This window comes from Saccostrea cucullata, unplaced genomic scaffold, assembly GCF_032062105.1.
Source record: "Saccostrea cucullata isolate Sc308-1 unplaced genomic scaffold, CSIRO_AGI_Scuc_v1 ctg367, whole genome shotgun sequence".
NCBI lineage: Eukaryota > Metazoa > Mollusca > Bivalvia > Ostreida > Ostreidae > Saccostrea > Saccostrea cuccullata.
In genome coordinates, this window is record NW_026923056.1 from 144,908 (window position 1) to 169,710 (window position 24,803).

General features: G+C 34.2%; 2 protein-coding genes across 2 annotated transcripts; both read left to right on the forward strand.

Moving 5' to 3' along the window:
- The first annotated feature begins 6,560 nt into the window (after window positions 1-6,560).
- LOC134263039 (uncharacterized) lies at window positions 6,561-8,657 on the forward strand. The gene has a single exon (XM_062745335.1). The coding sequence runs from the start codon at window positions 6,561-6,563 to the stop codon at window positions 8,655-8,657; it is 2,097 nt and encodes a 698-aa protein (XP_062601319.1).
- A 2,202-nt stretch (window positions 8,658-10,859) lies between these two features.
- LOC134263044 (uncharacterized) lies at window positions 10,860-16,804 on the forward strand. Its single transcript, XM_062745344.1, has 2 exons — window positions 10,860-11,021; window positions 13,960-16,804. Exon 2 carries the CDS (start codon window positions 13,967-13,969, stop codon window positions 16,055-16,057), a length of 2,091 nt encoding a protein of 696 aa, XP_062601328.1. The 5' UTR covers window positions 10,860-11,021; window positions 13,960-13,966; the 3' UTR covers window positions 16,058-16,804.
- Window positions 16,805-24,803: the final 7,999 nt, after the last annotated feature.

Consider the following 24,803-nt stretch of genomic DNA (forward strand, 5'->3'; position numbering starts at 1 on the left):
GTCATCATCTCTTAACAAATATGAGAATAAAATGCTGTAAAACCGGTATGGTGGAAGCCGGGATAAGTAGAAATGCGTGGGCGAAACTAACTATGCGATCTGGAAATACCTCACCCTTACTCAGTGCAGCACTTGTAGAGGATTTGACAGACAAACAATCAAATGCATTTGCAAGACAAACTTTTAGTGAAAGTGTTGAGAGTGCAATGCTATCCAATGGAGACGTCAATGAGGCACACTTCTGCCGTTTGATTAGAGAATGGTACTCGGCAGAAGACGATCCGGGTATATCAGCAAATGAAAGGTGTAAACGTAGAATGGCCCTTCGTGAGTGGCTTCTTAAAGACATTCATTTCAACGCCTTTCCACCACCAGGTTCTTTTGTTAAAGGTATGCCTATAGTTTCGTTTGAAGGAATGATGATTAACATAGAAAGACGCTTACAATTATTTCCATTCATAAAGAAAGGGTCTTACAATGTGATGTCTCTTGGAAGCCTTGAAGCTGAAAATTTCTTTGGCGAATTCCAAGACTTGGACCCTCGAGGAAGTGGAGTAATCAAACCAGAAGATATTTCCTCGGCTCTTAGTACAGCCTGTGAGCTGCTTCACTACAGACTAGACACTGACAGGTGAAGATTCATTTATTCTTAAATATTATTAGAATTAATTACCATTCAGGTAATACATTAAAAAAAATTAAGACCATGAGAAATGTTTGATATCTGTCATCATTGTTAATAGGGGTTTTTACATGCACACGAGTAAAACAAAGGTGTATCCTCAACATGGCTTACATGATGAAATGAATGAAGTGGACATGACAGAATTCGCGAATGAACTTCCTTCACGGGTATCTTTTATACTACCTAAGTAAGTAGTTTTTAATTTACCGGAATATTTATTTTATTTCATTTTGTAATTAAGTTTTTATTGTTTTGTAAGTATCAGTATTTTTACTATTCAGAGACCATGTCTTTGACATGCCTGAGAGGAGAACCCATAAGCAGCAACGTGAGAGAAAAAGGGTACACATAAGCAATCCAACTATGTCAGCAAGAGGAGCAAAGCCTGTCAGGGAATATCACAGAATTAACGAATCCAAAATCTTAGCCCATGTGCGGAAAGGATTGAATATCGAGGACATAAACATGTAAATGAAAACAAGGTCCAATAACATCGTATTATTGAATAAAAACAATTCATTCTTTAGTATTAGCATTTTTTTTATTGTACTATATATAATGTATAGTTACAAACAAAAATAACAGATGATAGACAGTAGTGATATGTAACAAATGTATAAACAATACTGTAAAAAAAATTATAATAACTATAAAAACAAACACTATTCATTTGAATATCACAAATGTAAAGGGTAAAGACGTACTTATTATATTAATAATGTACAACCAAAACTATTTTTCAAAAAATAACATGTATAGATTATTAAATGTTGAAATGAGTGAAACATACTTTCAAGTTAAAGGATGCATGCATGACCCATGTCTGTAAGTTGCTTATTTCTTTAGTAATATGTTATTTGTTCGTATGACTAAATAATGAGTGTTCATAACTTAGGCTTTACATTTTTTTAAATGGTAATTATAACTAGACCTCCAGGAATATGATTTTCCACAAGTACAGTAAAACTTCCGTCCTTCATGAACAGCTCTCATGTGCTCACGAAGAGCATTCCTGCAGGATAGGTGTTCTCCACAGATGTTACACAGGAAATTAACTGCCTGACCCTGTGTGGGGTGCTGGGTTTTTTTTGTGTTCTTTCAATGCCTGTTTATATTGAAAAGTTTTTCCACATTCGTTGCATTTTTCAACACGAATATTATTGTGTTTTGTTACATGTCCGTGGTAGTCCCAAAGCCTGTTAAAACCGGCATTACATACAGAACAAGAATATCTGAATTCCCGAAGATGCTTATCCTTTTGATGCAGTGTTAATCCTCGTTGCGTTGTGAAAATCTTCCCACATTGATCGCACAGATATATGTGGGGTCCTTTTGTCAAACAAACAGAAGTAGTCTGGGATTTTTCATGCCTGATGCGTTTATGCCTTTTTAAGTCATACTTTCTTTTAGAACTGTACGTGCATACGTTACAATGAAGCATTTTCACGTCTTTTAATTCTATTGCTTCTTCTGATTCCGTAACTGCTTCTAATAAACAGTCATCCATCCTTAAAAAATAAAATCATTTAATAATCATCTGGTATTTATTTTATCAATACATTTTTAATGAATTATTTGAAAAAAAATTCATGTAGGTCGCCTGAGTTAACCGCTTATCCTTTTTTAATAAACAATTTGTCGACATTTGTTGTCCACATGTTTTTTTTTGTTTTTTTTTTTTACATTTTTATTAACAAGAATACTTTTTTTTCTTTACAAAATTAATATAGATGTCAAACTTAAGTTTAAATGAAAAGATGAAACTCCGTAACTGTTGGATTAAATGTATGTATGGACTTTGGTACTCAGTTGACCTTCAAGGCTTGTGAATCTATTGTATTTTCACTAAAACATGTAAATACAACGCGCGTTTACTTTTGGAACGAACAATACAATTCGAACAATCTCGTTTGAAACGACGCATACAGTGATTAAATTGCCAGAGGTATCTTACTACTGTAAAATTTCAATCCGTGACACTTAAATTTAGAACTCCAAAACATTCATGACATTGTTCTATGATTCAATATTCAATATGTACCATTTTAAGACATAATCATATATCTTGTGGGCTTTAAAGTAAACGTAAACTTTACATGCTTGTGAAAGTATGTGAGCAAACGATTACGTTTTTAAAATTTCTACTCACTAATTCTTACAAATTTAAAACAAACAACTTACACTTATTCAGGGGGATATGCTGAATGATAATATCTCAAATTCATTATATTTATGTGTCAATATCCATGCTTACCTTGCAATTTAATGGGTACCTTTTCTCCTCTCGGTTTGTTTACACGCTTCGATACGCAGGAACTTCCGTTTTATTTAGTATGTGGGTTAGACACTGTGGACCATGGAAATTACGAAATGATGACTTTAAACGAGACTGCTGATATTCTTGTTTCGTCAATTTGTTTGTTAATAACTTAATTACTCTGTTTAATAACTTGTTCATACGTAGAGCTTGCTTTTGCGTATCGAATTGAATCAACTGAGATATATACACCCGTATGCTTGTGATAATGGCATAGTGTTGTACATAAGAAAGGGAAGTTGGCGATTGAAAAGTTAAAGTCATCACGTTTATATTATTATAAAGCTTTGTTGTTAGATTATCATTAACCTCTCTGTTTAGTAAAATACCTCGATATCAAATAAGAAACAAATGTGCAAGACTCGGTAGAATCCTTATTTCAAGCTCACCGAGATATATCTTGAAAGTCGACATAAAAATGGAAATAATCATTGTTCATTGCCAATCTATATCTAAAAGTCGAACTGAAAACCAAAGCAAGTGTTTTAGTCTTTCCACGTATAAGATTTTGTACAAATTCTGCTTCAAGTGAATACAAAAATAGATTTGTTAATAACGGAGTGCAATATTGGTACCTATTTGAATTCCAATACGTGTATATTATTGGAAGACCAGTACTGTTCTCCAAACACTGCATATATATTCAAGCATCTTTTTATTATCAACTTTAAACAGAGTACTTGAGTGTACAATCAGATTGTTTTTTATAAAGTAATTTCGCAAATAACCAATGACAAAGAACAATGTACTTAAATTTACGAGTTCCGTTTTTAGCTCACCTGAGTCGAAGAACTTGTCACAAAGTATCATTGGGTGATGGGGAGTCAAATTTTTGAAAATGACGGGCCACACACTCTTCCAAGGGGAGATAATTAATAATAAGTGAAATATTAATGACATCTTTTAAAAATCTTCTCAAGAACTACTGGGCCAGAAAAGATTAAACTTATCTGGAAGCATCCCAAGGTAGCGTGGAATCAAGTTTGTTCACACCATGACCCCCAGGGATAAGGCGAGGTCACAACAGAAAATCCAAGTTTTACATAAGAATATATCTAAGAAAAATCTTTTTAAAATCTTCTTCTCAAGAACCACTGGGCTAGGAAAGATATTGCTTATGTGGAAGCATCTCCAGGTAGTATAGAGTCAAATTTGTTCATATCATGACCCCCAGGAGTAGGGCGGGGCCTATATCTAGGAAAATCTTTTTAAAATCTTCTTTTGGAGAACAGCAAAGCCATGTTTGGTCATATTTAAATGGAAGCATCCTCTGGTAGTTTAGAATCAAGTTTGTTCAAATCATGACCGGGGGGGGGGGGGGTTAGGACCGGACCACAATAAATGATCAAAGTTGTTATAGGAATCTAGAGGAAAAATCCTCTTCTATAGATCTGAAAGGCCACGTTTAGTTATATTGATATGGAAGGATCATTAGGTTGTGTAGATTCATGTTTGTTCAAATCATGATTTCCAGGGGGTAGGGAATGAAATTTTTACAAAGGAATAAATAGGAAAAAATCTGTTCAAGAACAGTAAAGCCATTGTTATTGATACATAGGCGTCGGAACCGGGGGGGGGGCACTTTTTTGCAAATATAATACATGATATAGGCATTGAAAATTGAAGTTTACCTTTTTTTTTGTTGGCTTAGCCCCCCCCCCCCTTCCAATTTGCTTCCGACGCGTATGTGATATGGAAGTATTCTCAGGTATATAGTCTAAAATTCAAGCCCTACTTTTCAATTCTAAAGATTTGTGCTTTTTTTCTAGCCAATATGCCCAGATGAGCGATGTGGCCCATGGGCCTCTTTTATTAAAAAAACAGCTGTCAATGATGTCAAACGATCTTATATATTATACTTTCGTGTAAATAAGTTGAATCTGATTGGTCGAGAAACATTTGTTAAAAAACACTATTACCCGCTGAATAATAAAGCCACGCCCTCCAGCGTAGCAACAGTCAACATTGCTTGACGACGGGTGATATTCCAAAAAATAGCGACTGCGCAGAATTTATGCGCACATGGTTCATTGTTATATGTATTTGTATAAAACATTCAGTATATTAATATAATAAATATTGTATGTAGTTAAGTGTAACATTGAAAATATTCACCCCAAGAAAACCATTTTCAACCGAGGCGCAGGTTGACAATGGTTTTCGAGGGACGAAAATTTTCAATGTTACACTCAACTACATGCAATATTTATATGATATTTAATCCTACACGAGTTAAATATAAGAACAGACCCAGGGGCCATAAAACTTAGAAGAGCTCACTTTTGATCTCAGTCTCACTTTTACGAAAGGAATTAATAGTGGAAAAGTGAGACTGAGATCAAAAGTGAGCTCATCTAATTTTTATGGCCCCCAGGCCAGATTTAAGGGACATTTATCCAAGTTATGGAATTTTGATCCCCCGCTTTCGGTGTCGAAGTGACTGGCATGTCATTATATGACATATTGCGTAAAATATTAACCACCACTCATATGTATTTCAAGAGTAATCACAAATGTTGAAATTCTTGAAAATTAGGTCAAACATGAAGGTCAAAGGGTCAAAAATACATGTAATAGATTGCTCGGAAACATCTTGTTACAAGTAATGTACGTCAAATATGAAAGCCTATCTCTTCTCAATCAAAAGTTACAAGGAAAGCGAACATTTTTGAAAAGTGTGTCAAATTTCAACATCACAGGGCCAAAAAAAAAATCAAAGTATGTTTGTCACACGTAATATACAGGGATAATATGATTATTTACTCTTTCAAAAGTTATGACCAATAAAAAGGGACATGGACACCGATTTGAAGGTAATATTTTTACAAATTTTCTGTATAATATGACTTATGTTGCTACAACATTTTACACGGAAATTTAATTAAAAACACTTAATTTATCGGGAAATTATTGAAGCTACGAATGTTGGGACGCGTTTGATTGACACATTCTTGCATTTCCATAAAGTAAGTTTAATCCTTAATACTTAATTTAAGGGAAGTAGAAATTTTGCAGTGTATTAATTAAAAATTTTAAAAACTAATAATCCAGAAAATTCAGAGTGGACATGTGAGAAAGCGAAAGTATTACAAACTTCAAGGTCAAGGGTGAAAAACCTAACTATATTTGGAAAGGTCTTGTGACAGGTATAATATACACGAGAAATATGAAAATATTTCTTCTCATTCAAAAGTTTTGACCAAAGTTGAAGTTTTTGTGACAAGCGGGTTTAATGTCCCCTCGCTTTCGCAAAAGCGGAGGACAATAAAACACCAATAATTTATCTATCTAAACCTAAATATACCTGGTATGACTTTATGAATAATTCAGAAGCAGCGATGTTTTTACATATATCTGAGATTTTTTAAAATTTGTAAAAATAAAATGCCAATTTGTGAAAAATTGAACTTGAAAAGTGCCCTTTTATTATGTAACTAAAGGGTGTATCAATAAATTTTAAGCACTCAATATTCAAGCGGAAGTACGTCATAACATAGATCTCGAGGTCATTTAAATGATTTAGAGGACTTGTTAAATAATATTAATTCCGGATTCGGAATGGATCACAGCGGCGCTTCAGAGGTGTTGTACGCGGGGTTATGTAATAAGATAGGGACACCAGAGGAAGTGAGGGTCAGGAGAGAAGTCCAACACATGTCTGAGATGATTGATCAACCTCTGCAGATTTCCCAAGGATCGAGATTTGCAGATACCGGAAGTTACGCAGAGGGTTTTCGATTTAAATCATCTGATCGAGATAAAATGTCCTGGCCATGTAATCATAAAGTGCTATGTGATATGTCTCGGTCTGCAATTCATCATTCATCCAAAGACACACTTCTTCTCATGGAGACTTCTGATACACCGGGTGGTTATGCTCGCTTGCAATTGCTTACATCCTCTAGAAACTCGATTGTGAACGCTTCACTTGCAAGTATTGACAATGTCGTTTATATTTCAAGTTCTTTGTTCAGGAGCCTGTGGTATAAAAAGCTCCGTGGAATCGATCCACATGTTGGAGAGGAGATCTTGCACGGTCCATGTTACAGTTGCAGGGTTTTTACAATTGAAAGCGACTTTACACGTTGTTTTCATTGTCCAGACTGGCCCTCTGCCGCTTTGAATTCAATTAAGAGATACAGCGTACTTCAAAACTTTCTCAAAGATGGATGCATTCTTGTTCCAATAGGAAGTAAGCAGCCAAATGATTTTGAGGATCTGGAATGGAGAATTTCTTTTGCACTCTCGGAACGAAGACTTGTATACCGTATGAACCATGTACAGTTTCTTTGCTACGGATTGTTGAAAATATTTTTGAAGGAATCCATCTGTGACGATTTGCTGAGTTCGTATTTCATGAAAACTCTCGTGTTTTGGCAGATACAGAACAATAACTCTATGCCTTGGGCTCCATATACTCTAGTTCAGCATTTCTGGATATGCTTTAAGTTTCTATTGCATTCCGTGTATATGGGATGTCTACCGAATTTCTTCATACCAGAAAACAACATGTTCCTAGGAAAAGTCGTAGGGCCACAACAGATGACCTTGTTTCAAAAGCTGGAGAAGTTATACACAATGGGTGTGACCTGTCTTCTTCAGAGTCCGTCTCTCACAGAAATCCTCATCCCGACCCTCTCTGCTCTGGAATTGAAAAGTAACATCAAGTCGGAGTTAGATATAGATTTTGCACTTTATAAAGAGATGCAAGAACCAATGCTAGATTTCCCTTGTACAGATTTTCAACAGATTAAGATATTTTTGGAAACAATTGAAACACTTTCACAATTCAGTCGCAGAACTTCTTTTCGGTTACATGCAGTTGATGTGCTTATATCAATTGGCATGTCTTTGAAATTGAAATGTGCTCTCCAGACCAAAAATAAACTTTATTATCAAATTAATAAGTTGATTATTCAAATGTTAACCCAAGTTTCACAAATGGGCTTTATTTCGGATATGCTTTATCTGGCGATGTACCTTTATGACATTGGTAGATATAAAAGAGGGTTAGTTGTCCTTAACATAGCCAAAGTGAAGCTCTCGCAACCCGTTGTTATGTATAATAGCGAAGTGGACGAGCAGATCTACTGTAGATTAATGGGAGGATATTCGCTGTCTACAAAAATGAATAATGCATGGGCAAGACATGTTACGATTAATTCATGCTTTATGTACATAGACGAATTTAAATTGGAACAAGAGGCCACCAGGAAAAGCGGAGTAGAGGTGTTCCGTGTTCCTCCTTTGGTGTTGACACACATGCTGTCTGTACTGTGTTACCATAGGCTGGGCGATAAGCCTCGGTGTCAACAGTCACTGACAGACCTACGGACCCTACTGCACTCCGACGATAGGAAAAACGTACCAAAAATTTTCAGAGAAGTATCCTGGCAGATACTAGGCATCTGTCAACAAGTTGTTGGAGAGTTACGTGAAGCGTTAGAATCTTTCCAGCAAGCACTGGAACAACCTGGATCAATCGATAGACTTATAAACAAAGGAATGCGGTCCAGAGAGATGGGGAACATTTATAAGGCTTTACAGATTACACCTATGTTTGTGGAATTTGTGAGAAAATTTCTAAGAATCAACACTATCCAGGAAGCTACACAACAGAGAATGGCTTCAGTGTGCAGTCAAATGGGTTATTAAAATGGTGTTGTGCTTGGCAAATACGAAGTAAACATAAGACTGTTTTAAAGAAGGTTATACATGTATTTGAATATTAGTAACATTGACGGAAAAAATGACTTTGAAAACGAACATTACCAACTTATTCCTGATTTAACAACCATTGTGATTTTAGGCGTTTTTATACGTTTGATAACTGGAAGGAAATTATGGTAATATGCGACGATAATCATGATCCTAATTTTTTTTTATTTCTTCCTTTTTATTAACAAATACAGAGAGATTTAGGATATCGCAATAAACGGATCTTATATAATTATTCAGTCACTGCAAAATCGCTGACGTCAAAACAGTTCACAGCGTTTGTGATTTCAACTGTTTAGGAATTATGCGTTTTGTCTTTGGAAATTTTAATGTTAAAAATCGTTTAAAACAGAAATTGTACATTACATTTGATTTTCATGTACCACCGCACACATAGATTCATCGATTCAATTCTTTCCTACCCCCGATCATGATCCCAACTTTTCGATTAACTTTTCGCGTCTAGCATCCTCATATCGTCAGGGGACCTAAGTTAGTCATTACGTAACGGCCACGTTTTGACTTGGGACCGCTGACGTTGCTGGGATGCGTCGTTTGTCGACTAAGCGCCTCTTCTCTATGTTAATCCAGTCATCCCTGAGCCTCATTTGTCGGGTATTTGTGTATTTATGTGTCATCAACAAATAAAAGAAATAAATGGCGTTGAATTTAATTTTTTTTTATTATTAGTAACATGTGAAGATGCATGATAGAACATGAAAATGGATGCTACCCCTCCCTAATATGATAAAAAAAAAATTGTCCCAGGAGGAAAATACCTCAGAAATGGTTGACCTAAATACATTTTGAAATGGATGGGTGACCAGTATCATCGATTATTAAGAATTATAACACAAATGTACCTTTACAAGTTTTTTTAACACTAAATAACAAGAAATTTAAAGTAAACAAATAATGTAGTACATTCCTATATTTGTTGCTAAAAGAAACAAAGGAAAAGTCACCAAAAAAACCTCTTAAATGTACTTTTTTACTGGTCATTATCATTCGGTGATTGAATGGTGGTACTCAACATGTTAAAAATTGTACCAATGAACAATTACTCTGTTGAACAGAATTTCATACTAGCTAAATACAATTGTGTCTAGATACTAGACACAACAAAACATTTTTCCAAACTGTCTTTCTCAGCAATAATCACTCTTGATCTCAATATGAACAATAATCTCTGGCAGGAAAAGAGATCTGCAACTTAACTTTTCTCGATCGCTTTTGTTGTCGAATACGGTAAATGTCATGTACAGGTGGGGCCGTGACCTCTGAACCCTCCTCATCACTATCCCCCTCCGTGACCTTCCGTTGTTTTCCTAAAGCGAAGTCAATAGAGAGCTGGGTCCCGGGGTCTAGCTTAAATGTGCCATCAATCATCCATGCAAGGTTGGTCCAGGTAGGGCTTTTAATGACTTAAGAGTAGTTTTGTTCCAAAACATATTCTTTCCTTTGGAATGTATGTCAGAGCCATCATCCGAAGCAAGTCTGTTAGTGTCCGATAGGTTTATGCCGACACTCATTTGAGTATTAATATTTTCTTTAGAGAAATGGACAGGCTTTTGCCTACATCCACTGAAGAGAAGTGGATGTAGGCGAAAGACTGTCCACTTCTCTAAAGAGAATAGAATATTAATGGCTATAAGATATTCTTAAGGAGCAGACATTTCAGTGTTTTCAGCCTACACACTTGGATTTCCTCTTGTGGTTATATCCTAGTATCCCAAGGGTCATGATTTCAAGAAATCGAATCTGTACTACATGATGATTTTTTAATGTCGATATGGTTAAAAACATACTGAATAATTATAATTTGTCTGGATATACAATGCATAGATTTTTTTCAAGATCTTTATATCTTGTGGCCAAAGACAGATCCTTTTGTCGTGATTTAAATAAGCATGAAGTAAGATTTTTTTCTTCAAAATATACTCCCATATGAGTCTTTTTTTTGGAATACTGTGATAACTTCACCATATTGTGCCCTAAAGTGTGGATAGCAATGATGTATTTAAAACCAAATTACTCTTTATTCAATCAAGAATTACATAAAATACTTGTATTTAAGTGGTTTAGTATTGTTAGGACAAGTGCACTGGCTACACATTTAAAATTAAAAAGAGCTTGTGGTATCTTCTTACAATGCTCTCACGTGATTTCATTGTATGAGGCGCGCCCGTATAGTAGCTTCATAGCGTGTAAAGGAAAGAAGGATGTTATAAAATTTCTTCTAATTTTTCCGTCAATTTCTATTTGCCTCAATTATCAGACGAAAAGGTTGGATACATACAGGTAAGAGAAGATTTAGTAGTGCAATCATCGATGATTTCACACATGTGCTCGGTTTTTTTCGGGGATGGGATGTTCATTGTATTTTATCTGGGGAAGATAATTTAAAAGTACGCCAATCTAAAACCGAGTCCTTATGAATGGTCTGTGTATATTTATCTTATTATGCTAATTATGGCTCAAAAAATGAAACAATATTTTTGTATTACATCACAATGAATACAATGTATTGATTTTGCATTTTCTCCCTATATTTACACTTTTTACTTTTTTTAACTGTTGTATCGTAGCCCATACCAGTACATTACCAGGCCAGCTATTCAATGTTTTTATGTGTACTTGTATTGCTTTTTAAATTGATTATAATTTGCTTAATCGTACCAAATAACATCGTTAAATCGATTTTTATTTTAAAGGAAAAGTAGACCTACTTAGGTAATACCATTTTCTATATTTATTTTACTAGGAAATGTTTTTGCTTTAGGGCCTATAGACAACAGTTTAAATATGACACATCGCATATCATTTTTTATAACGTTAGTATTCAAAAGTTTGTGGCCATGATTAAAGTTTGTTTGTTTTTTTTTTTAAAGGCCAAACCTTTTGGCATGGCTTAAAGCTGAAAATTGTCGCACTTGAAATGAAGGACTTCTTACAAAGAATACTTCTGTGAATATTCCAGTACTAATAGTTAAAAAATTAAGGCTTAGACTTAAGGTCTAGACGGTCGAAGTCAAAAGGTAAAAAATATTAATTTCCAAGGAAAGGTTTTATCACAGTGAATATTCATGACTGAGTAGAAAAAAGGTCAAACTTCCTTTTTACAAAACGCTTGACCAGAGTTAAAATTTGATAATTTTTTGCATAAGTGGGTCAATCTCCACGCTAAAGGTCAGGAGATCAATTATCTCCATAGCCAAAGAAAGGTTTTTACAAAGAATACAAATGTGAATTATTAAAACCATAGCTAGCTCCAACCAACCAAAGTATGGACAAGGTTAAAGTTTTTTGCGGACAAACAGATTAATTAACAGACAGTTAGACAGACGGATGGACCGACGGACAGGAAAAACGATATACTTACGAATCGTCCACTATGGGGGTATAAAACAATAATAATTACACTCTATATTACATTTTAGAAGAGAGCCTCAGGGCCCATATCGCTGATCTAAACAACAATAACCACAAATTCTGCTTCATATGAATATAAAAATAGGCCTGCTAATAATTGGTACCTATGGGAATTCCAATAGGTTGTTGGAATATCTGGTCTCCAAAAACCACATAGATATTGTCAATCAGAAACTCAAGCATCTTTTTGATGTCAACTTCAGAGTACTTGTTTGTGTTTTAACAAAATAATTTTGCAAATGTCCAATGTACTCAGGTAAGTAAATTTACGAGTTCCATTTTTATTGATAAAGCAGCTGTCAATGATATCAAAAAGCCTGGACTTTAATTTATCATGGGGAATAGTTGTGTATAAAGTTGAAAAGTCTTAAGTTTTAAAGCTGTTGTTTTTGGTGATTTCAAATTGTCCAAAAGTTCTTTGGAATTTTTGAGTATCCACATCTGATTCACACCACTTCTTGAATATATTGTTGCAAAGTACTCTTGAAGTTTTTCCTTCACTACTGTTAATATCTTAGTGAGGAGTAACGAAAGAGGTTTGGTTGAACATTTACTGGAACCCGCAATGTATATTTGTTTGTAAGGGTTTTTATGAAGTGTCGGAATCCAATATATATATAGGTAATTCAAATTCATTTTGGCTCTGTGGAATATTAAAAATATTTCAAAATGACCTTTGATTTTGAAGAATTTCTTCCTTAGAAAGGGAAGTATGAGTATAAGTAGGTTTACCACTTGTAGAATTAAATCCAAGTTCTTCTAAAATACAAATATTATATAATGAGCCTTACAAACGAAGACAATGTTGTTACCTGCTTTGTCGGCAGGGACCAGTACGTACTGATCAACTAATCTATCCTTTTTTTCACTTCTGGATTATTGAACACAGAAGGATAGATGGTTTTCATATTGCCCCTCAAATCTTTTAATACGCAACTTTAACATAGATCTGATACATTTAATCCATTCTGACAAGGTGTCAACGTCATCTGGCCCATCGTCTAGCGTAATTTTAAACAGAATCCATAACATTTATGAAATTTCGACACCAGTTGAAGGGTCTCAAAGTATATTTACTCACATATCTTCTATATTTAAAAATTAAGCGTTTTAAAGATCATATTTTTCTTTCTTCATTTTAGTTGTACACTTTGAAATAGCAAAAGTAAACTGATTTTGAAATCTAGCACGGACTATATTTTTGGCTGAATGGTAGCGTATTTTAGGCTTCTTTTTACTACAAAACAATGAATGTTGTATTGCAAGCATTTTTTAAAATAAAGGCTTAAGGTAACTTTTGAAGTAGCTGAAATTAATAATAATGGAAGTTTTAAAATATATAAAATGAATATGATTTTGTAGACAAATGGCAATCTTAGCGCTTCATGATAAATTTCCCGGCGTGAAGCGTTGCAGTTCATATACCTCATATTCATTTCTTATATTAACATTATTTTGCTGATGAGTTGCCACAAATAACGTCATTCAACTGTCATTTTTAAAGCAAACAATTTGCACTATAGTTTTTTTTTGGTAAAGTACAGTATTATGATATAACTTTGGAGATAATCTCCACGTTTATCCATGGTAGTTCATGAAAAAATGAACAATTTTCTTATTTGCAAACTTTAAGAATCTTAAGAAAAAATAGTTGAAATTGTAAATCTTGTAATTTTTTCTTCTTTACCTCATAAAGGACCCATGCGTAATCATTAAAATGATCAGGTGTCATTTTTCGACGTAAAATTGTCCTAAGTCATTATCTGAAAAAATCTTGACTCTTGATTACAAACCTGATTTATTGTAGAATCAGAATGGAAAACAATGGCGTTTCAGAGGTCTTGTACACCGGTTTATGTTATGAGATAGGAACACCAGAAGACGTCAGCGTGAGGAGAGAGGTCTTAGATGTATCAGAAATGATAGAAAAACCTGTGCAGATTTTGAAAGGAATGAGAACCACAACCGGTGGAAGTTACAGAGAAGGGTTTAGATTTAAATCATCTGACAGAGATTACATGTCCTGGAGATGTGATCATAAAGTGCTGTGTGATATGTCTCAGTATGCTATTTACCATTCATCCAAAGACACACTTATTCTCATGGATACTTCTAATACACCGGGTGGTTATGCTCGCTTGCAATTGCTTACACCCTCTAGAAACCCGATTGTCAATTCTTCGCTTTCAAGAATTAACGATGTGAATTACATATCAAGTTCCTTGTTCAGGGGCTGGTGGCATCACCATTTACAAGGGACAGACCCTGCTAGAAAAACAGAAGTTTTGCACGGTCCATGTTACAGTTTCTCCTTCTCCTTAATAGAAACAGACTTGGCAAATTGTCTTCACTGTTCGGAATGGCCCTCTGCTGCTTTGAATTCAATCAATAGATACAGCGTGCTACAGGAATTTCTTAGTGAAGGATGTCACCTTGTTCCAATAGAAAGTAAGCTGCCAAACGATTTTGAGGATCTGGAATGGAGAATTTCTTTTGCACTCGCAGAACGAAAACTTGTTTACAATATGGACCATGTGCAGTTTCTTTGCTACGGATTATTGAAAATATTTCTGAAAGAAACAATTTGTGACGAATTGTTGAGTTCGTATTTCATGAAAAGCCTTGTGTTTTGGAAGCTAATGGACAATTACTCAATGCCCTGGGCTCCGTATGATTTACTTCAGTATTTTTGGACATGCTTTAAATTCTTAATACATTCTGTTCACACAGGATGTCTACCAAATTTCTTTATACCAGAAAACAACATGTTTCTCGGAAAAGTTACAGGACCACAGCAGATGTCTTTGTTTGAAAAGTTAGAAAAAATATACAATGTGGGTGTGACCTGCCTTCTTCAGAGTCCATCTCTCAGAAAGATCCTTATTCCAACCCTCTCTGCTTTGTACCTTGAAAGGCATGTCAAATCAGAATTAGAGAAAGACATTGCTCTTCAGAAAGAAATGAAGAAATCAAAGCTAGATTTTAAATGTAGAAATTTACAGGAGATGAAAATTTATTTGGAAACAACTACAAATCTTTCAATCTTTAATCACAGTGCTAATTTTCAAAAAGCCAAGACAGAAGTGCTTACATCAATTGGCATGTCATTAAAATCGAAATGTTTATTCAGGAACAAAAATAAACTATTCTACCAAAGTCACAAGCTGGTATCGTACATCCTTACTGTAGTTTCAAAAATTGGTTTTGCATCGGACATACTTTACCTAGCATTATATTTATATGACATTGGTCAATATCCAAAAGCATCCATTGTCCTAGAAAAGGCCAGACAGAGACTCTCACGACCCCATGTCATGTATAATGGTGAAGTAGACGAGCAGACGTATTGTAAATTAGTGGCAGGGCTGTCCCTTTCATCAAAAATGAAAAATGCTTGGGCAAGAAATGTCAAGTTGTACTCACACTTTACCTACATAGATGAACTAAAATTAGAGCAGTGGGCCAGTCAGAAAAATGGTGTAGACATCCTTCATCTCCCTCCTTTAGTGTTGACACACATGTTGTCTGTACTTTGTCTCCACAGATTGGGTGATAAGCCTCGGTGTCAACAGTCACTGACAGACCTACGGACCCTACTCCACACTGATGACGAGAAAAATATTCCTAAGACTCTCAGAGACATATCCTGGCAGATGCTTGGGATTTGTCAACATGATATAGGGGACTTACATGGGGCATTGCATTCTTACCAGCAAGCACTTAAACAATGTCAGCAGCTTGACGAAATGATGAATGTCGGATTTTTGACTGCAGTTATGGGGAACTCACTTGAGCCTCGGATGTTACAACTTTTAACGTCCATTAGGGACATTAAGATATTTAAAAGAGTACAGGAAGCTACAGAGATGAGAATAAATTCACTACAACAGAGGATGAGTATTTAAACTCATAAATTTGTTCAAAATTCTTAAATTATTAAATTTCCAAGAACCTGTATGGCATGAGTGTCAAGCAATCAAAAATGGCGAAAGTATCAAACTATACATCCATAATCTATCTCAAATTTTCTGTCAACAATAAATCCTGAATACCGCAAAAATGGACCCCTAGAAACACCAAGGGTTAGATCAGATAACTAGAGGTCAACATTACCTGTCGACTAGACACACCTAGTATGAGAAATCAAGTGGACGGGGATCGATGGTCAAAATAAATATAAAAAACATTGGCAAAAAACGTTGTCAAAAATCAATGTTAGTTATCCTGGTCTCTTTCATTGCTCACTTCATGGATTTAAGCATGTCAGTCAAAAAATCTACACAAAGATACGCTGTATTGCAAACAGGATTTTTATCTTAAGAAAATCAAAATAAAAACTACTGACATTTTTAATTTCTGTGCCCAGGAAAAAACTGTACTGCATGTATTTGTTGTGATCATATTGTATGTTTATTAAGGACTTGAGTTTACATATATAGAGAACAATTTCAAAATTAAGAGTTGGTTGGATTCAATGTCAGAAATATCATCTTAGGTGAATTACCACTTACACAGGACAACAGAATTGAAAACTTTAGGATATTATATATACACAAAATAATATATTTTTCATGTTTATTACAACCAAAAAAATCCTTCATTTACTGGTTTATTAAGCTTTTTGAAAATGAAATATAATATTGAAAGACGTTTTATTTTGAAGAACAATGGACTTTCCGGAAAAAAATATTTTGAACAAATGTTAGATTTTGTGACAGGTTTTTGCTATTAAGTTTATATGATATATTTTCGATAAGCAGATTATTATGAAGCAACCTCCATTTAAAATGCAAATGAATGTATGGATAGGTGTGTGAGAGCTGAAAGCTGAACACGATTCGTAAAACGAATGTGTCCTCCATTTTTGTTCGGATTCTCGCTATATCTGAAGACTTCTATATATAGAACTTTAATATCCATTGTAATTTTGCTGTTAATTTAATTTGATTTTGTATGTAAAACAATGGATATATCAAAAAATGTTTTGAAAATGATTAGTTATTTAAACTATATATAAAAAGTCATGGTGACCTCTTTTATGTTGATTCTCATCGTGGCATCAACAAACATAAAGTGATTGATTTTAATGAAAATCAAAATATGCAATATTTGATCTTTTCCATTTGTATTGTATAACTTTCCTTTTGTGTTGAATAATTTTTTGTACTTTTATTTGATAATATTCCATTTGTGTTGTGTATTTTTTTTTATTGGTATCGTATAATTTTCAATTTGTATCGTATATAATGTTTTTTGCATGGTATGAAATGCGAGGAATATTTGAAAATAAACACGTAGGCAATGTTCATCACCATCATATCATTTTTTACAAAGTTAAAGATCAACCCATTTTTATACGTAAAATCATTTATATTATCGATGTGTGAAGTTTGATTTAATGGAACTCATGTTAGCCAATTTTAAAAGTAACATGTTTTATCACCACGATTAACATTGTAGCGTTTCACTCGGTGAGTGATTGAAATTTTTACAGTTTACCATTACAACAGTTACTGAAGAATGTATATCATAAATTAACCATGCAGTAAAATATCTAACACTTGGCAAGTGTTTTTGCACATTTTAAATTTAATTCTGATTGATTAATTATGTTAGCATTACTTTAGTAATTTATAACAAAAAAGAAAAGATTATGCATGGCCTGAGGAACCAGGAGGAGGGGGTATGCCCCCCCCCCAAAAAAAAATATAGCCGATATTAAACTATAATATGACCTAATGAAATTAAATCCCCCAACTTAGATTGTATCTACGGGCCTAACTTGAAAAAGTTGGTCATGATCAGTCACATAACTGTATCCCAAATGGTAAAGTTTAATTTGAATTTTGTTTCATTTTAATTTGTTGGAATGTATTCACGGTATGTATGTAACCAAAGTCACTCACTACTGTCACAAGCTAAAATCATTATAACTGATAGTCGGGTAAATAAAATGTTTTGTATAGTAGATATCTTTATTTACTATCTAATATAATACCTGCTGTTTACATGAAAAATTATGAATTTATGAAAACCACCACTATATGAAATATTTGTAAAATGGAACGACCTTTGTTATGGCGTCCGTAAAAAAAATGAAAAAGGGGCAGGGGGTCAATTGTGGTATTATGATACATTTATCTGCATTTGATTGTACTTCCACTATGCCCATTAGTTTGGCATTTTAATGTTCTGTACTTAATATATTTTAGTTTAGGAGAGGGGATTACCTTGGAAGTATTGTGATACAGACAAGTGTATTATGTAGTGGACTAGTGGTAACTGAATTGTATATATACCACAGTAAAATAATTAATTACAAAAAATAAATTTCTGCTAATGTCATCCAGTGTTTACTAATAAAAGAAAATTCCTAAAAAAAAAACAAAAAAACAAAAAAAAAAAAAAAAAAAAAAAAAACATTGTAGCGTCAAAAACAAAGTCGAGAAAGTTTTCAAACATACTCTGTCTTTTCATGTCAGTTTTGAATATTTTTAATATCCCACAGAACCAAATGAAATGAATTTGAACTACCATATCTATATTGGATTCCGAAGCTTCATAGAAAATACATAGCGGGTTCCAGTAAATGTTCAACCAAGGCTCTTTCTTTACTCCTCACTAAGATATTAACAGTGGTGAAGGAGAAACTTCAAGAGGACCGTGCTCTTTCTTTACTCCTCACTAAGATATTAACAGTGGTGAAGGAGAAACTTCAAGAGGACCGTGCAGCAACATATTGAAGAAGTGGTGTATATCAGATATGGATACTTAAACATTCAAAGGAACTCTTGGGCAATTTGAAATCACAACATTTTACCAAAATCAATGGCTTAAAAACTTTTCAACTGTATACACATTCCCCACTATAAATTAAAGTCCAGGCTTTCTGATATCATTGATAGCTGCTTTTTTCAAATAAAAATGGAACTTGTAAATTTATTAACCTTGTCATTGGTCATTTGTAAAATTATTTTGTTAAAAAACATTCTAATTGTACACACAAGTTCTCTGAAGTTGACATCTAAAAGATGCTTGAGTTTCTGATAGACACTATCTGTGTGGTTTTGGGAGACCAGCTTTTCCAACAATCTTTTGGAATCCCCATGGGAACCAATTGCGCTCCGTTATTAGCAGACCTATTTTGTATTCATATGAAGCTTAATTTGTTCAAAAATTTATACGTTAAAGTAAGAAAGCACTTGTTGTGGCCTTAAACTCGACATTTATACCGTGGTATATACACACTGTATATGCACGATGTATTGTCAATTGACTATGGTGATTTCCATTTTAATGTCGATACTGTATATACCGATGAGCTTGAGATAAAGATACCACAGAGTATGACACATCTGTTTCATATTTGGATATTTATGCGAAAAAGACGTTAATGGTAATCTAACAACCAAGCACTATGATAAACTTGATGACTAACTTTTCAATCGTCAACTTCCCTTACTTATGCAGCATTTACTTATGCAGCATTATACCTTCAATCACCTGCATTTTATAACTCAGTTGATTAGATACGCAAGAGAAAGCTCTACGTATTTAAAATTTCTAAAACGTGGTAAATTATTGCCAAACAAGTTGATGAAACAAGAATATCAGCAGTCTCGTTTTAATTCATCATTTCGTAAGTTCTATGGTCGATACAATGACCTTGTCAGCAAATTTATCGTTGAGTCCAATGGTGACTTACGTTTTTCATACTCTTTGTTAGGCCATTATATACACTGAATTGACAACGGAATTTTCCGTAATTTCCCAATCAGGACAAGGAGCACACGGTGGGTGTGACGGGTCTGTTCATTTCTTCATGGCACCTGATCCAACCTTTGATGTTATGGAGGTCCGTGTTTGCTCTGCTACTATTTTGTATTGTTTTATGGACTTTTGAACTTGATTACTGTTCGATATCTCAATATATTTCTCTTTCCCCATGGCTGAGCAATCACAGAGCATATTACAATATCACAGGTAGTTTCAAGTAGAAGAACAATGAGGCTTTCACATTTTAATTTTTTACCTTTGGACCAAGCAGAGGGTTAAAAAAGATGTTACCCTTCCAAAGTCTGCTTCCGAAAATTCATTGTAAATTGTATTCGGCAGATAAAAATCACGTTTTGGAATATAATAAATGTTCAATGAAACATATGGAGAGAAGGAACAGTATTCAAGATCAAAGGTCCATAAAACAATACAAAATAGGAGCAGAGCAAACACGGACCTTCGAAACACCAGAGGTGGGATCAGATGCCAAATAACGGAAAAATCCGTTGTCAGTTCAGTGTATAAACAATGCACTAACAATAATGTTATGTAATAAAGTTATGATATTTTTATCCTTGGTACCAATTGGGGTTGAAAAAAAAACAATGTCTTCTGTACAAATTTGGTTCTCAAAACTTATTCATTTATTTATTTATTTTATTTATTTATTTTTTGCAGTAGCCAAATCATGTTTTGAATATACATGTACATGTTATTTGTAATGTCAAGGCAACTTTCATATCCTCTCTTGAAATCAATGGAGTTAGTAAATACATGTTTGTTTCTTCAAAAACATGGTTCCGCTAACGCTTCTATTATTTTATGCAGTACCCAAATACTTTTTTTGGAATATGATTGTTGGCTTGAAGTTTTTTATTTTCATGCAGGAGATGACTTTGTGTCATAATTTCTTTTTTTTTTAATTAAAAAAATCAAAAGGTCCCTTTAAACAGATTAAATAAATGTTTTTTTCATTTTGAAGAATTAATACCAATTTGTAATCTTTGTAATCTTTAAACATTGTTTACTCATATTTTTCTTTTCGAAAGCTGTTTCAATATAAAAGATCTTGATTCTTTCTGTGATATCTTATTACACCCAATTCTATAACATAACATCATAGGTCAAACGAGCGTCACTGTGTGCAAAAAGAAAAGTAGAGGGTTTGGGGGGGGGGGTTTCCTTTTATTCCAAATATATATTTCTAGGTATTCACGCCTTTGACCTCACTTATCAGAGGATCATATTTAAGAGGAAAAGGTAGGGCCATGATTTGAAATAATCAAGAACCTGTAATTTTTACTCTTTGTCCTTATTAATATCCTAGTAGTGTGGTTAATGTTTCAATGAGCACTCTGAATTGCATTCATCTCAATAATGAAACTAATCTCCGTGGGTGATCTGACCAACAGTGTAAATTTGCTTCCGATTTTTTTTTTAGCGTTTGCTCCATTAACGAGATATTTGAACACGTTTAAACTGCATATATTTTCCATTTTTATGGCTGTTCGTAATGTTTAAGATGATAGAGTTTTTTTCCGGTATTTACAAATGTATTCAATTTACTGATATAACTGCATGTTGTCTACTAATCCAGATAAAGGTTATCCTGATCTTCATACGTGTAATACAAATATGTACTTCTACAAGTACATGTATACAAGTGTTCCTTTGGCAATTTTTGTCCATCTTCAAAAGCTTTACACATTTACTGAATTTATAAAGCTTCTGAAGATAGAATGAATTAAATTAATTAAATGCCTAAAGATTTACTGAGGTTTTTCTTGTTTTTTATTTTAATCTATCTTTCTATCTATCGATCGATTGGTCTATCTATACAAATACAATTGTATTTTTAAAGGAAATCCCGCCTTCTTGATTTCAGAATCACAATGGATCACAGTGGTGTTACAGAGGTCTTGTAACAGTGTAAAACGAATTATGTTTTAAGATAGGTACACCAACAGAAGTAATAGTGAGGAGAGAAGTCATAGACATACCAGAGATGATAGAAAAACCAGTGCAGGTTTTTGAAGGTACGAGAGTATCGATCGGCGGAAGTTACAGGGAAGGATTTAGATTAAAGACATCTGACGAAGATAGAATGTCGTAGCCATGTGATCACCAAGTACTCTGCGATATGTCTCAGTCTGTGATTCAATTTACTCCCACAGATACGCTCATGTTCATGGATGCATCTGATACACCTGGTGGTTATGCTAGGTTACAATTAATACGACCCACTGTAAACTTAAAAACTAATCTTTCACTAAAAAGAGTTGACAGTGTCGCGTATTTATCAAGCTCTTTGTTCAGGAGCTTTTTGTATGAATTGTTACGCGGATTCGAACCACATGCAGGAGAGGAGACTTTGCACGGTTCATGTTACAGTTACACGGTGTTCGTTAATGAAAATGACTTTGCATCGTGTTTTTATTCCCCAGAATGGCCCTCTGCTGCTTTGAATTCAATCAATAGATACAGCGTTCTAAAGGAATTTCTTAGTGAAGGATGTCATCTTGTTCCTATAGAAAGTAAACAGCCAAACGATTTTCAGGATCTAGAATGGAGAATTTCTTTTGCTCAAGCAGAACGAAAACTGGTATATAATATGAACCATGTGCAATTTCTTTGCTACGGATTGTTGAAAATGTTTCTGAAAGAGATCATTTGTGAAGAGTTGCTGTGTTCGTATTTCATGAAAACTCTTGTATTTTGGCAGTTACAGAACAATAACTCTAAGCCTTGGGCTCCGTATACTCTATTTCAGCATTTCTGGATGTGCTTTAACTTTCTAATTCAATCTGTGCCTACAGGATATCTACCAAATTTCTTCATACCAGAAAACAACATGTTCCTAGGAAAAGTTGTAGGGTCACAACAGCTATCTTTGTTTCAGAAGCTAGACAGCTTATATACAATGGGCGTGACCTGCCTTCTTCAGAGTCCATCTCTCAGAGAGATCCTTATTCCGAACCTTTCTGACCTTTATCTTGAAAGTCACGTCAAGTCAGAATTACACATAGACATTGCTCTTCAGAGAGAGATGAAGAAATCAATTCTTTATTTCATTTGTAAAGATTTTAAGAAGATTAAGATATATTTGGAATCAATTGAAAATCTTTCAAAATTGAATCGCAGCACTGCTTTTCAGTTAAATGTAGCAAATGTCCTAATATCAATAGGCATGTCATTAAAATTGAAATATGCGCTCAGGACCAAGAATAAACTTTATTATTATTTTTCTTTATTGTTCCAACTATCTGATTGGCTCAAACTGGATCACATGATCAAGTATAAAAAGTGTTACAGACTGGATGTTTCTATTTTAGAAATTTATAAACCTGCTGTTTCTAAAATTGGAAACGTTTTTCTGTGGAGCAACAATAGTGCTGACGTCACAATAGTCTTTATAGACTGGATGTTTCTAAAAACAGATACTGCAGCTGGTTTTCATTACTGTGACGTCATAACGCAATGACATAACAATGCCTTGTATGAGAAGGTACTGAGTATTATAAAAAGGATTTTAAGACATTTGTTATTAAGTAATAAAAAATAATAAAACAATTATCAAATTAGTAGGTCAATAATTCAAATGTTAACCCAAGTTTCAAAAATAGGGTTTATTTCGGATATACTTTATCTGGCGATGTACTTGTATGACATTGGTAGATATAAAAGGGCGTTGGTTGTCCTTAACAAAGCCAAAGTGAAGCTCTTGCAACCTTATGTGATGTACAATGGTAAAGTAGACAAGCAGATGTACTGCATGTTAAGTGGAGGTCAATCGCTGAGAACAAAACTAAGAAACACATGGGCAAGGGATATTATGATCAAGTCATGTTTTATGTATATAGATGAATTAAATTTGGAACAATGGGCCACGCAGAAAAGCGGAATAGATATGTTTTATGTTCCTCCTCTTGTTTTGATGTTCATGTTGTCTATTTTGTGTCACCACAGAATGGGTAAAAGAACCCCGTGTCTACAGTCACTGACAGACCTACACAGCCTACTTCTCTCTGATGATACGATAAATATACCAGACAGTCTCCGAGAAGTATCCTGGCAGATACTAGGTATCTGTCAGCAAGTTGTAGGAGAGCTACGTGATGCGTTAGAATCTTTCCAGCAAGCACTGGGACAAGTTGGAGCACTCGATGAACTAATTAATACTGGAATAAGGGCCGGAGTTATGGAGGACATTTATAAGATTTTACAGATTTCACCCGAATATATAGAGTCAATGAGGAAAATTTAAAAACCAACACTATCCAGGAAGCTACACAACTGAGAATGGCTTCAGTGCGAAATCAAATGGGTTATTAAAGTAATAAATATAGTGCTGTGTTCTTCATATTCGAAACAAGCAAAAGACTTTATTATAGAAGATTTCAGTGTGCAAACAAATGGGTTATTAATGTGTTAAAATGATGTATTCAGCGAATCCAAGAGCATAAGACTTTATGAAAGAAGGTCACATTTGAAAAATATTGACTGAAACAAAATGACTTTGAAAACACTACCTCAATGATCAATGCCAACTTATTCATGATTTAGCAATCATTTTAATTTTAGGCGAATTATTCCTTTGATTACTGGGGGGGGGGGGGTGTGATGGAAATATGCGACGATAATAACGATCCTATTCTTTTATCTCTTCCTTTTTATCGAATACGGAAGGAATTAAAATAAAACAATAAAAAGACCTTATATAAACTAGTTTTCAGTCGACGTCAGAACACCACCGCACACAGATTCATCCATTCAATTCTTCGAATCGACACTTTCCTACCCCCGATCATGACCCCATCTTTTCGATAAGTTGAACGGTGGTCTCCGTGTCTAACGTTCTCATAACGTCAGGGGTCC

Excerpts from the sequence above, each read along its gene's own strand:
- LOC134263039 (XM_062745335.1), top strand. The coding sequence starts at position 6,561 with ATGGATCACAGCGGCGCTTCAGAGGTGTTGTACGCGGGGTTATGTAAT.
- LOC134263044 (XM_062745344.1), top strand. The coding sequence starts at position 13,967 with ATGGAAAACAATGGCGTTTCAGAGGTCTTGTACACCGGTTTATGTTAT.